General features: G+C 36.9%; 1 protein-coding gene across 1 annotated transcript; it reads right to left on the bottom strand.

Moving 5' to 3' along the window:
- Positions 1-2,779: 2,779 nt before the first annotated feature.
- On the bottom strand, positions 2,780-11,013 carry LOC103956558 (histidine--tRNA ligase, cytoplasmic). Its single transcript, XM_009368570.3, has 7 exons — positions 9,454-11,013; positions 7,904-8,083; positions 7,141-7,398; positions 5,908-6,042; positions 4,689-4,970; positions 4,332-4,472; positions 2,780-3,267 (listed from the first exon to the last, which is right to left on the bottom strand). The coding sequence occupies exons 1-7, from the start codon at positions 10,789-10,791 to the stop codon at positions 2,965-2,967; spliced, it is 2,637 nt and encodes an 878-aa protein (XP_009366845.1). The 5' UTR covers positions 10,792-11,013; the 3' UTR covers positions 2,780-2,964.
- Positions 11,014-14,457: the final 3,444 nt, after the last annotated feature.

Genomic DNA, 14,457 nt, shown 5'->3' with positions numbered 1-14,457 from the left:
GGTGGTGACCGGATGAGATTTGGGTAGGGGATCGGGTTTTTTTTTTTTTTTTTTTTTTTTGTTCAAACTTTGAAACTTTTATTAATTAAAAAAATTATTACATGACATAGAAAGCATAAAGGCAATTCAAATACAAGTATAGCCTATAAGAAAATACAACATAAATGCTAGAGAAGCAAGACCACAATAACAAAATCCTTAGATTTAGAAACGTCTCCATTACTGATCCATCACCATCACTAAAAGGAAGAATCCACGAACAAGCTGGATGAATGGAAAATGGGGATGAACGAGCCACCAGCACAAAAACCGGTCCCACAATCTTGCCAAACAATACTAAAAGCACTTTAACAACCACCCAACACCAAAGTGCGCCACCTAGAACAGACATGCAATGGGCCGAATAGCAAAGATTGGCGTGGAGAATTGATGACGGAGAAAAGCAATGGGTGAAGAAAGGCACGTAAAAGTCTAGATCTAAGACAAGTTCAAAGAAACTAGAAATTAAGAAGGTTAGTGGGAACAAGGAAGAGAAAAGAAACAGGAAAATTGAGAGGAGGGGACTAGAAATAGGGGAGGGAAGGGAGTGGGGCAGAGAAGTAAGTTGGGGGTGGTTGGGGAGGTAGCAAGTGTAACGACCCAAAATTCTTATTTTGAAGCTAAATCCGGTGATAGACTAAAACAAAATCATGGTTAATCTCTACCCTATGAACCATAATAAATTTCTTTCCTTAAAGAAATCAAGTACAATAATAAATTTGGGTTATTTTATGGCTGCATCTAACCGTCTTGTTAGACTGCCAACGTACCCTAAGAAGGGATCAAGCCATTCGTAGTTCACAAATCAATGTTAATCCATTTTCTAAATCATTCAAATAACATAAATAAACAACATTAGTTTTAATAATTGAAACACATCAATTGGATACCAACTACATATTTAGAATATCAAAATTTGCATGAAAAGGCAACGTCGACCCATTGGCCACTCGCCACCCTGGGTGGCAGTTTTCGATGAACGAAAACACAGTTTTTCAACGAACTCCAAAAATTATCAAATTTTACAGGCAATTAGAGTTCAATGGTCGGGAAACACCTGAAAACTACCACGAACTGCTGGAAACCCTTGAATTTGGGTGTTCTTGATTGGACTCTAAAATAGCTACGACGCCTCAACCAATGCATGGGCTTTGTTCTAGGCCTCAAGGGGCGTCGAAGGGTGGTGATTATTGAAGGGTTTAGCTTCAGGATTTGGAGGAATTGCCACCACGATCTCCGTCGCACCCACCGTGCGGATTTCACCACTTCAAGACTAAATTTCACCAAATTTGGGGTGGAATGGGTAGAGGGGAGGTCGAAGAAGGAGTCGGCAGCGAGAGCAGGGGATTTTTTTATTTTTGTTGGGGCGGTGGGGTGGTTTCGTACGAGAGAGAAAATGGGAAGCAGCTAGGGAATTTTGTATAGCACATTTGTACTATAATATTGATACTTAGAGTTAATTATATAAGATATGAGTTAGTTCTTTTTCACGTGTTTTTACATCCTTATTATAAAACACTACCTTAACAGTGTATTCGTATTTTTAAATTACTGTCGGAAAGAAAAGGATGCTAAACCAACAACTTCATTCATGTGACCTTGACAATATACAAGTTGCTATCGAAATAAACCGGATATGGATCCCAACTTCACTCACATGCGATGTACTTTTTCTCCACGTTGAACCAACTTCACTCACATGTGATGTACTTTTTCTCCACGTTGTTGAAATAGAATACCACCAATTTTAAGGTCATCTTCTTTAAACCCAATTTGAAACCGGAGCCTCCTCCCGACAATGTTTAAAAATTGAATTCAATGTTGATCGATTTATTTACAAAATGAGCTTGCTAGGTTTTCTATAAAGAAAGAATATACTAATTATCTTACACACACTCAGTCTGCTCGACTTATACAATTTTTAGTTTATGTTTTCAAATTATAATCGTCAACAAACCTATGGCGTGTGATTGAGGGACGGTAGAGTCCCTTTCTCGCATTTGAAGAGTTTTTCTATATATATTGTCAATAGTTAAAAGTGGGATTATGAAGGGAAAGGGGGCCGGTAGCCTCGAAATCGGGTGAAGAGAGCTACAAAGAGTGCTTAATTTCTACTATGGCTCTAGCCCCCTTCTTTTTTCATATTTACTTGAGAGCTTTTCGTTTGAATTTTTATTTAGGTACTAGTAAGTTAAACTATATTGTTAGTTAAAATGACCAAATGATTGACCCAACGGTGTATCACAAGGCCATATAAATCATTAAGAGCATTTCCAAATGAAATGTCAAGTACGTCAACTTGGAGTAAAGGACTATGTTTTTTTCCAAAAGAAATGTCATAATTGACGTAGCAAATAAGTCTAATAGTCTTTTTTTACAGCGAATATAGATGGAGTCGAAACAAAGACAAGAAAATTGGTGATAATCTTTTCTTGTCGATAAATAGGATTAGCATATAAATCAAAAGGGAATGGCAATCTTCTTGTTTTTCTTTTGACGGTAGCTTCTTTTCGCCCATTTCCTTTGGGGTGTAAGTTGAAGCGTCATGACATCTCCTCAGTCCCACCCTTACACTGCCTGCCAGTGCCAATCGTAAAGTGATATGCCGGGGACTCTGGACCAACAAAGGCCACCATCTGCGACTGCGACCGCGACTGCATCACTCTCCACAACAAAATCTCAAGTGATCGAGGAAGAATAAAGCAATTTCAACATTACTTTCCCTACTTGTTTTCTAATATAACACAAAGTCTTAACCCCACATTTTATTTATTAAGCTCAAATCACCAACTTACATTACAATCCAAGCATCTTAACAGATACACTTTGTAAAGCATACCCACAAACCGGTGTCACCAAAAACATATTAAGTTTCAAAAGTTAGGGTAATCTGGTTTCATATCTTTGCTGCCTTAACTGATTAAATTATGACGAACTCAACCGTTTTTGAACTTCTTCCACAATTGTATCTCTAGAAATTGTGATTTCCTCGCCAGCCTCCATGTTTTTCAATCTCACAACATTATCATTCCGCTCCCGTTCACCCTCAATTATCATCCAAGGGATCCTAGATTCCTTTGCTCGATCAAAGTGTTTCGTCACTCTTTTATTCACCGAGTATTCTGCTTTCACTTTTACGTCCCACAACTCCGTTGATAGCTCTGCTGCTCGTCCTAAATCATCCCCCAATATACTCACTAGGACTTCAGTCTTCGTTGCTCGTGTTCTCTGTATCACAATATCAATAAAACATGAAACAGATCAATGCCTCATACAAGGCTGCAAAACTAAACTACAAGGCAACCTATAATGCCATGTGGCTTTCCAAATTATTAACCAAAACATGTATCTACAGTATCCGCCTTAAATCCACCATGTCGCCAGCCAAAAAGTCATGTACTTACACGAACTAATATATATATATCTACAGTATCAGCCTTAAATCCACCATGTCGCTAGCCAAAAAGTCATGTACTTATATATATATATATATATATATATATATAAAACAAGAAGCCAAAAAGGAACAAATTAAGTCTTCAATGCGCTATTATATCTATTGTGACATTGGACCAACCAATCCAGAGTGTAGGACAATCAAAATCACAAGTCACCGAAACACAGCATAGATACCTGGTAAATGACAGATGTCATACCTATTTGCTGCTTTTTAACACCCAATCCATCTACCAAATAGCAGTCCCTTGCTCTAAACTCAAACAATTTTCAAAGAAAAACAGTAGGGACGCTGAACAAACGGAAAGATGGCTCTAGAATGACTAAAAGGTAACACCAAGATAACGAGTTTTAATTTCCTTGGAGCATCAATACAAGGATATTGATTTGAGTTTCTTTCCTCTAACCTCTTGATTTTATTTCAGCTTCAGTTTCTTTCTCGAAAAGTAAAAAAAGAATAAGGGTGGGTTTGAATTGGAATGAAGAATTTATTCTCGATTATGTAGGCATGTGTGCATGTACACAATACTCCGGTTGAATTCATTGACGGAAGTTTATATTTGGATCAACTAATCAAAATTCAGGAACCAAAATGACAAATATACAGTTTAGGGACTAAACTAAGATATGAATCAGCAGTCAGAAGGCAGTGTAACTTAACCTAAGAAACGTATAACCTAATGAATTTATAGTTCAATTATGTTCTATTAATTACCCAGTTGGGGAACAGGATTTGAAGTGCTGTCACTGCCAATCAGATTATAACCCAACAATAATATTCACCCAAAATATAAGACTATTAATTGATATATACCCAGAAGCATGGGAAACATCACCTGATTCTGGTCTTTGTTAAGCTGCTCCATTATATTAAATACTCGTTCAATTCCAAGGCTAACACCAACAGCTGGAACCTGCTTTGTACCAAACATCCCTATAAGGTTGTCGTAGCGTCCACCAGCAGCAATTGAACCAACCTGATAACAAGTTAATATAGGTTGAAACACATAAGTTAAGCTGAGGAAGTAAAGGGAATACGCCATTTATTATTACTTTCACTGTTCATCTGAATTGAAATTTTTAAATAAGGTCACAGAAAGATTATACAAGGCACATGAGACATGTTATACAAACAACAATAGGACACAAAATGAATACAAAAGAAATTCACAACAGCATTTACATAATTTTACCTGGGCACCCCCCCTAAAAACAGCTTCAAATATTACTCCCGTATAATAATCGAGACCCCTTGCAAGACTTAAGTCAAAAACCACTTTTCCTATGCACTTTGATTTTTGCAAAGCATTAAATAAGATCTCCAGATCATTCAACGCATCTATAGATGCACTGCTTTCCAAGAACTTGCTGCCCTCCTGTTTAAGCTTACTTAACAATTCCAAAGGATGACCATGCTCTTTTACAAAAGCACCAATTTTGTCAGCTGTCTCAACACTTAAGCCCTTCTCCTCCACCTAGAACAATTCATATATGGCAGATATAAAATTAGTTCGGATAAGAGAAAATAAGTCAACCATATGAAAAATGGCATCAACCAAGACAAACAATAAAGGATAGAAATGAAAATGCATGCCCGCCAATTATGGAGAAAAGCACAACAAATTGATAAACCAAGTACATGCTTATAGACGAGAAATAAACAAGAACTGAAATGCATTGGTTCTCATGGTATGAAATTTCAAACCAGTAGATATGTCTTTCTTAGAAATTGTTATGATCACAAATTACTTTAAGAAATACAGTTTATTCATTATTTGGATATACAAATGCTTTTACCATTCAGTTATTTGGAACTCAAAACATACTTTTTAAATCAATACCATCCAGTGTTTGAAAGTCAACTATAAGTTATCAATAAAACTTTTGGGTTGGTAGGTACAGGACCAAAAGCTTTACCTCATGGTGTGAGACTTCAGCCCTCCATCAGGCAATGATACAAATACAGATACTTAACCAGGAAAATTGCCCAACTAGACAGCATTCCTTGTCAAGAAGCAGACACATGACAACCATTATCGTGTTTAATGCAAAACAAAGTTTTCCTATTACTTGGGTCCAGCTCGTAAAATCAATCTTATGTATCATTGTTCTGTTAGGTTATGTATGAGAAACATCCTCCATTTATATATAGGATTCCTCCCAACTACTAGGGGTCAGCTTGCGAAGTACTTCATAAGACAATATTATGCAGTAACTAATGTTCTGTTAAGTAGTGAATCACCAACTAACAAAAAGCAAAGAGACTGAGACAAATGTAACTCAGCAAGGACATCAGACACAAAATGTAACTCAAACAAGCACATGCAGAACATAGAAATAAGCAAACCCAAGATATAACAATGTAACTCAGGCATACACATGGGAAATCAGTTGCAATTTTTTCGTCTTTACCATTTCCCCTTTTATCTGCTCAAAAGGCTGCTTGTCTAACTTGTCAATACTTGAACAAATAGTTCTGAATTTTTCAGGAGGCACTCCACAGATTTCCAACATTCCATCCAACAACTTTCGGTGATTCAATTTAATCTGTATAATAAACAGTGACAAACACATGTAATTAAAGTTAAGCCAGAAAAATGAGGCATACCAAATAATTGCTCACATTATGATGCAGATGCTACTAAACAAATAAACGTCCATTTTGTGACTTTTGTCAAGAAATCAACATACATGTTCCACAATTTTATTTATTAAAGAAAAAAGGAACTAGAAAATATTGTAGTTGAGCTCCTGCCAACTAATTTAAGAACGGCAGATAAGATCAGTATAAACACAAATTTTATTGCAATGGACTAATATCCTTGATTTTCATAATTCATGAAAGTAAATAACTATAACTCCATTACAATTAAAATCTATGATTTTTCACAAAAACAAATTACACAACTCAATTATACACACATAAGAGTGATCTACAATTAGGATGTAAAATGCAAGCAAATACGCAGTCAAAATTGAGAGACTTTAAGATAAATAATATAACGTTTAATCAATTAATCTAAATCATATTCATACCCGCCAGAAGAAAAACAACACTTTATTATGAAAATATGCAGCGAATGAGATCTTGCAATAAATTTTTTTTTTTCTACCGACCAACATAAATTGCAAAAGAACCCATTGGAAGTTCTAAATATTAGCAGTCTAGGAAGCACTTCATAGAGAGTTAAATGACATTTAGGGAACATGTTACATAGGCTTCTTCATAGAGGTCGAAATACATCTTTCCATAATTGCTTTACAACAAGATTGAAGGGTTTATGAAAGAATAGAATGAGTCCTATTTCTGTATGCATACAAACATGGAATCATTACAGTAAGACGGACACTTTGCTTCGACTTTTTCTATTGTTAATTTGTTACCACATTGATTGCATTTATTAAGTTTTTTCTTTACCATGAACCAATATCCTTCGCCCTCGAAAGCATTTCTGGTAATTTTAAATGATTGAAATTGGGAGCCAGATCTCATACGTCATAACAATATTCAAAAGAAGTCTCATGCATAACTACATCTCAAAATTGATACATGTGAGGATCTGTGGTGTTAAAATCATGCCTTTCTTCAATTTAACAAAAGTTTGTACGCAATGACACAAACAGAGGGTAAAAATGAAAACTTACCTCATAATCTCCAATATTCAGCTCATCAAGAAGTTCTGTCAAAATCTTAATAACCTCAAAATCTGGACCCATTTTTTCAAATTGGCCAGCAATATCAAAGTCGCATTGGTAAAATTCACGATATCGTCCTTTGGATGGATTGTCTCTTCTATAAACCTTTGCTATTTGGTACCTTTTGAAAGATGTGATACCATTCATAGCTACATATCTAGCAAACGGAACAGTAAGATCATATCGCAGTGATAAAAGCTCTCCTCCCTGCCGACACTGACAAACACAACCCCTATTAGATATGAGTGATTATTTTAGTTTAATTGTCAAACTATAACAACATTGCACCTTAGCTGCTAGAAACCTAAGAGAAGTATTTATGAAGAAGAAATTACAAGGTCTTTCTCGGCAATTATTGGCAATTCCCCATATGGTACATGAAAAATACGTAGTGGTCGCAACATATAGGAGATTATTTCATGTTTAAAAATACAACAATACCCGCCAGAAGGTTTAAAAAGCATAAACAAAATTATAAGCAAGATGCAACCAACAAAAGGTCATCCCTATAGCCAAATTCTTGAGAAAACCACACAAGATAATTTTAGAAGTAGCTCCCTGGCTCATGCACAGAAAACCTAAAAGGCCTTTTGAGGTACTATTTCATAGCCAAATTAAGAAACACTTCATGAAACTTGCAAAAAAGAAATACACTATGAAAAATAAAAACAAAACTCCACTTAAATTGACAACAGTTGAAACTGAGAAATACCTGGTCAGCAAGATCATAAATCAATTTTGAATCTTCCCCATATTTTCCCATGAGGGTTTCTCTCAATTCAAAAACTGGAGTGTCAAGGGCCATCGCACCGTGCCTCTCAAAGACCTCTTCAATAATCGAAAATGCTGTCTTTCTTACTACCATTTGTTCTTTCGCGAAGTCACGAGTACCCTAGGATTTCCAATAATATATACAAGGTCAGAATGCTAGTAAGTCCACTCAGCATAAACCCAAAAAGAAAAAAATCATAAAATCAGTTGAAACAAAAGACCACAATCTGCAAAGGCAACTGACAGCAACCTAAGTTTGGTTTCTTGAAAATATACAATCACACAATTGTAATAAGTTTCCAATTCTTTCCAAATGGTCACTATTACAGATTCAAACATCTATTCGTATCGAACTACAAAGTTAAAGTATGTACATTATGTTCTAAAAAAAAAAAAAATCCCTTCCTTTCAAAAGACAATAAAGTAAGAGGTAGATAGTAATAAGTTAATAACCACACGTGGTTATCCTGAAAACACAAAGAGTTTCCCAAAGAAAAAGGTAAAAAAATTAGATAAGAAAGAATGATATTAATTTTCTTCTCCTACAAATCAATGAAATAATGTGGATTAGCGAAAATACTCCGAGACAGATAGGATGTCATTAATGATCCACTGTAATCAAATATTGACATAACCCATAGCAGCATCAGATATATGTTTACATCAATTACACAGACATATAGGGACTTTTTAGATATCCCTCTTGAGTTTTCAATTGTCAAAAAATGATGGACAAGTTCGATAGGATCACTGATTCTAGCTTTCTCTACACAAAAAGCGAGATGTATCAAGTAAGAGAGCTAAGGAGCAGGACAAAAGTATAGGCTAGGTGCGTCAATGTAAATATCAAATAGATGAGTGTACACTGGTGTGAAAAATATTTCGCACTGAGTTACTGACTGACAATTGGAAAAGCATTAATTGTAACTTATGTAAGTATCAACATAATTCCACTCCAGATTACTCTGCTTTCGTGCTGAACAAAGCACATGTTCCATTCGAAACTTAAGTGTTAAACTAAATTCTTTTAAGAGATATATTCTAGTCCTGACCATTTGGAAATAAAAGAAAGAAATAATTCTTGACAGGTTTCTAATAAAAATGATTCTATACATGATTCTATACTAAATTTCAAAACCAATAACTATCCACTACATAAACTTCAAGGTATCAGAACATGTGTAAAGGGTTAAAATGGTTTTTAACTTTTAAAAGTTTATGTTGATGTCAAAAAACTCACTCTAAGAGGGTTTTTAAAGATGACTGCTAAAACAACTTCACAATTAGGGGGTGCAAGTACCAATCTTTTTCATTATCCACATCTACCGCATAAGCAGAAACATGTTGAATAAAAGGTTATCTAAAGCCACCAATCAAGTAACAAACAAAATTCAACCAATTAACAACTGTATAATCCTTCTTAATTATCATCTTGAATCATATCTGATCAACTATACCTTACATTAAATGACATGAGTACTGGAATCTTACCTTTGGAAGCTTTGGGAGTCTTCTACTCTCATTGCTTTCCACTATCTCCTTCACCTTGTTCAACAAACTATCAAATTCCAGGTCCTTGGGGTCCAAAAACGATGAAAGCTCGTCCGCCCAAATTACCAACAACCCCAAACTATCAACAGCATTTCCTCCCTTGCCCTGCAACCTATCTTTAATCAACTGTACTACAACACTAGTCCCCTTACCCAAAACCACCTTCTTCTTCTTCTCACTCTTCTTCTCTACTCTCACATTCCCTCCTCCATTCACTTCACTACCTTCACTCTTCTTCACATTCAACTCAGCTCCCTCGAGCAGCACAAATGCCGTTATTGCCTCCCAAGTCACAATCTTCCACACAATTCCCATTAACAGATTCACTTCGTGAGCAAAATTATCATAATTCACTTCTGCGTCAGATCCCAAATGGGAAACCAACTTGAACCCACTAATCAAGCTTTCACCACTTGGGCATTTCTTCTCAAACAATGCCACCAAACTCGACCTCAAATCTTCACTCCCCACCGCATCCACAATCATCTTCGCACGGGACAAACTAAGGTCACCCAAGTGATGAAGCGCCGACGCCAGTGACAACAATGTGGTCACCACTGTCCTAGGAGTAACTACTTTCCCGCCAGAATTCAGCTCCGTTCGAGTCTTGGAGTGCAAAGATTTCACCTGCTCTCTCAAACTCGCGTGAATTTGTGGGATTTCCGATACCGCTTCAATTTCAAGCTTACCCACTAATTTAGACCCATTGAGCAGCACCTTCAAATCACTGGCCACAGCAATCACCTCCTTCGCTGCGTACCCATCCCCCAAATCCATCGAATTAAACGCCCTTACATCGGCCTTCAACGCCTCGCAAGACATCGCTGCCACCGCATCGGAAACAGTAGACAAAGCGGCGGACTGGTGGTCCAGAAGCGCACATATCCCGCACAAAGCTGAGGATAACTTGAATTCCTCCAACGCAAGAGCCTCCTCTTCGGTCAAAACGAGCGACCCGAGCTCCAAGTCTCGGGAATTGATGGCTTCGGCGAGTCGAACCGCAAGAACCGTACGGACGTTGGGGGAACCGGAGAGAGATAAAAGCTTGCAGAGGAGGACGACGAGGGAGGCTCTGGTTTCTTCGACAGTTGGGAGGGAGGGGAGGAGAGAGGCGAGATTGTGGGCGAGGGGCGATGAGGAGGAGGAGGAGGAGTCGAGCCGATTGAGCGCCGACGAGTCGGTGCGCAGATGAGCAAGGCCCTTGGCGATGGAGCAGACGGAGAAGGAGGACAGAGACGAGCCCTTGCCTCCTACTGTTATCATTGGCAGCTCCGCCATTGTCGGAGCTCAGAGAGAGAGAGAGAGACTGTGAGAGGTTCTAGGGATTTTCACTTGGAGTGCGGATGACTGGATTCGAGGACTGCTTAAGATTGTTAGAAAATTAATAAATAGCTTGTGATTTTCTTATGGAAAATTGTAGGCCTATTTAAGAGGAGAGTTATAAAGAGATGTGCGGCAAGGAAAAGAGAGAACAAGGAGAATAGAGAGAATAAAGAGGGGTGATTTCTCACCGCGATTGCTTCTGCGTTTATAGTGGTGGTAATGCAAAAGGCCAATTCAAATTTTCGTGAACTAAAAATATTTTTTGCTTATTATTTTATTGGAAATGTCTTATTTACCCAAATGTTTTTCGATATGAAAAATTTTGTGAGGAATTTCTTATTAATTCTCTCTTAAAACTTTAAATAAATAGGCGAATCTATCATTTAAAAAACTACTACAAATTTACAAATCTGCTAATTACTCTCTAAACTATTTTTTCAGTTGATTTATCCCCTTTAATTAGTACAAATTATTTAAATATCTCACCACCGTTAAATTTAAGAGAAATGTCCAAATTCAGTTAAATATTGTCTTGTGGGAGGCATGAGACACATTTAACTGCAAAATATTTAGTTGTCTTGTACTGGTTAAGAGAGTAAATCAACAAAAAAAAAAAAAAAAGTTTGGAGTTAATGGGCCTTGTAATAGTTTGAGAGTATTTGGCAGTTTACCCCCAAGTTTTTTTTTTTTTATTATTCGTTTATCATATATTTTAGACTTTAAGTAATCAATACACTTAAGGTGCGTTTGTTGCAATGGATCATCTCAAAATAAATTAGTTTCAGAACTAAGTTGAATTGATTTAGTGAAGTATTTGGTACAGTGTCGGATCAAAAAACAGAAAAATGAAAAAAACTCAAATATTATATCATTCAATTCATATTTATTAATATTTATTATTAGTTTATCTTTTTATTTTTTTTATTTTTAGAATCATCTTTCTCTCTAAACCTATCCCTCTTTTCTTCCGTCCACGCTCTCCCTCTTCCTTTCACCTCCTTTTCTCTGTTTCACCTTTTTTTTTTTAATGGAATCCTCTTCCTTTCACATCTTTTTCGTTGTTTCAACTTTTCTACGGAATCCTTTTTTCCTCCACTCACTCTCCCTCACCTTTCCCTCTTTTCCTTGTGCAGAAGATTCGGTGGAGCTCTCCACATCACGCATCCTTTGATTTTCTCGAAAAATCTTGGGATTTTCTAAAAATTTTCTTTTTTGTTTTGAATTTGTGTAAGGATTCGTATGCAGGTGCTTCTAGGGGTTTTGCTCTTTTTTTTTTTTTTTCTTTTCAAATTTTATGGGTTGGATTTTGAGATTTAAATGGTGGGTGGGGGTGGATTTCAGATCTGGGTTGGGCAAGGGAGCACGAGTTACAGACAACAAGGCATGTTATGAAATCTTGTCCTCGATTTTCACTATTTGTGATGACATTTAGTATTTTGTATTTCATAATTCCAACGCGTTTATATTTGTGGTGTAGAATTTTTCTGATAAATAAAAGGACAAAATGCCCCTAATAGGCTAAACGGACTTTTTTAAGCTTGTACTTGATCCTTATATGTTTTTCCACATTTATTTGCATATTTGGATAGTACGTATCGATACGAACTCGTGACCACAAGCGGAATGGAATTTGGAGCTATAACGAAGATTTTGCAAACTTGAACGTCGAGGGTATTTTAGTAATTTCACCATTATTTCGACACATGTCGTTTGTCTTTAGTGGCCTTCTTGTGTGTGCCCATAGGGCCCATTGCTCAAAAAATTTGGAACATCTCTCTTTCTTTTCTCTTGACCTCACTCTCATATCTCTTTTGTTTTCCCTCCCGTTTTTCTTTTGTTTTCTCACCAAGAAGAACACCACACCACCTCTAAATCTTGACAAGTTAATCACTAAATCATCACCAAAACAAGCTCCTTCTCTTTACTAGATGAAGGACGAGCTTTGGATTGTGATAAAATGACAACGAAACGAAGTTTCTAGAGCTTCAAAATAGATCGAGAGTTTACCGTAAGTTTCAGGTCGTTTTCATCCATCTTTTGGACTTTAAACATGTATAAATCAATTCCTCTCATGAGTGGACGAATCTCCATATATAGATCCTCGAATTGGTTGAAAATGAAAAGGTTATGAGCTTTAGAAAAGCCGAAGTCTCACAATTACTTGCGAGGTTGCATCTGTTCGGGTGTGAAAAGCCGAAGTCTTCAATAGTAATGCACTTAAGCATAATATTAGGACCCATTTGTGTAACTCAACTAAAATAATAAAATTTGGGAAAACGCAGTGTGAATTTGGAATCAAGGCGTCGAAATACACTAAGGAGGTCCTCGGTAAATTTTGTAAAAAGTCAACGAGAAGGTCAATAGTTAACCTTAAAAAGTCAACCAAGATGCCTTGGTGGCCAACTACGTTAAAACTTTGGAATTTCATTAAATGGATGTTAAAAACAGGCTTGGGACGTTGAAATTAGCCTAGGAGGGTTTCCGAGAAAATTTCGAAAAATCAACCCAAGGAATATTTCAGATAATATTATCAGAATATTCTAAGCCCAATTCAGAAATGGGCTGGCCTGGGACAAAGACCCAAAGGCTTGGCTTAAGGTTTTGGGCTAGGTTTGGGCTTAGGCCCATGGGTCTAGATTAGCCCTTTTTTTTTTTTTTTCGTTCTTATTATGGGAAGCTCTGACTAACAAAACCTTTACTAACCCTACCCATGTTTTATACGAAAATGAAGATCAGGGAACAAGGATTCGAATAATACCATTAGTTTCCTCGGCACCAGCCTCATTTTGCTGGAAAATGACTCGAAAGCCGCTAGGTTCTCATCGGAGAAACAGAGTTTGAGTTCTAAGGTGTTTCCTGGACCAAAACATCACCAACACGCACATTTAACCTACAAATTTGACTTAGGATCGTGGGATGAGAAAGATTGTGGGTGTTTCGTGACTCACCTCGTCGGAAATAACGAAAAATCATAGGAGAAACGATGCGGACTGGGTTCGCATTTGTAGTTCAATGCCTAAGCATTCAAGTCCACGGCCAAGAGAAGAGGTGAAGCCTTGGGTTCGTGGCAATGATGCTTGTCGGAGAGGATGGTGGTCGTGATCCGGTGAGTTTCACGGAGAGAGAGAGAGAGAGAGAGTTAGAGTGAGAAAAAAAATAAGGAGAAGAAAGAGAGCTGTGAGGGTTAGAGGGAAGGGTGAGGTGGCATTCATCCATTAAGAGAGTGAGGCGAGAGAGATTTGAATATTGAGAGACAGTGTTCTGAGAGATAGGGAGGCACGAGATGAGTTTTGGTGTGGGTGTGGGCCCCACAGCCAGAAAAACTAATAAAATAATAAAAAGATCCAATTAGAAAATAATAAAATAATAATTTAGTAATATAAAATAGTATAAGATAATTATAATAGTAATTTCTTCAAAAATAACTTTCGAATTTGTAGTTCCATAAAAGGTTAATCACAACGCCGATTTCTATTCTGATTACGCATACGCATTCGTACCACCGAGTATTTGGAGAATACGCTAAAATAGTAGCTTGTACACATCACGAAAAGATAGTCAACAAAAGTCAAGCATCGTCACCTTTAAGGGCATTTTCGTAAAATCAGTCTTTTAAAATTT

Source organism: the organism of the source record quoted next, unplaced genomic scaffold, assembly GCF_019419815.1.
Source record: "Pyrus x bretschneideri cultivar Hongxiangsu unplaced genomic scaffold, Pyrus_bretschneideri_v1 Contig81, whole genome shotgun sequence".
NCBI lineage: Eukaryota > Viridiplantae > Streptophyta > Magnoliopsida > Rosales > Rosaceae > Pyrus > Pyrus x bretschneideri.
The sequence above is the reverse complement of the archived record's forward strand: the minus strand, read 5'-3'. Positions and strand labels throughout refer to the sequence as shown.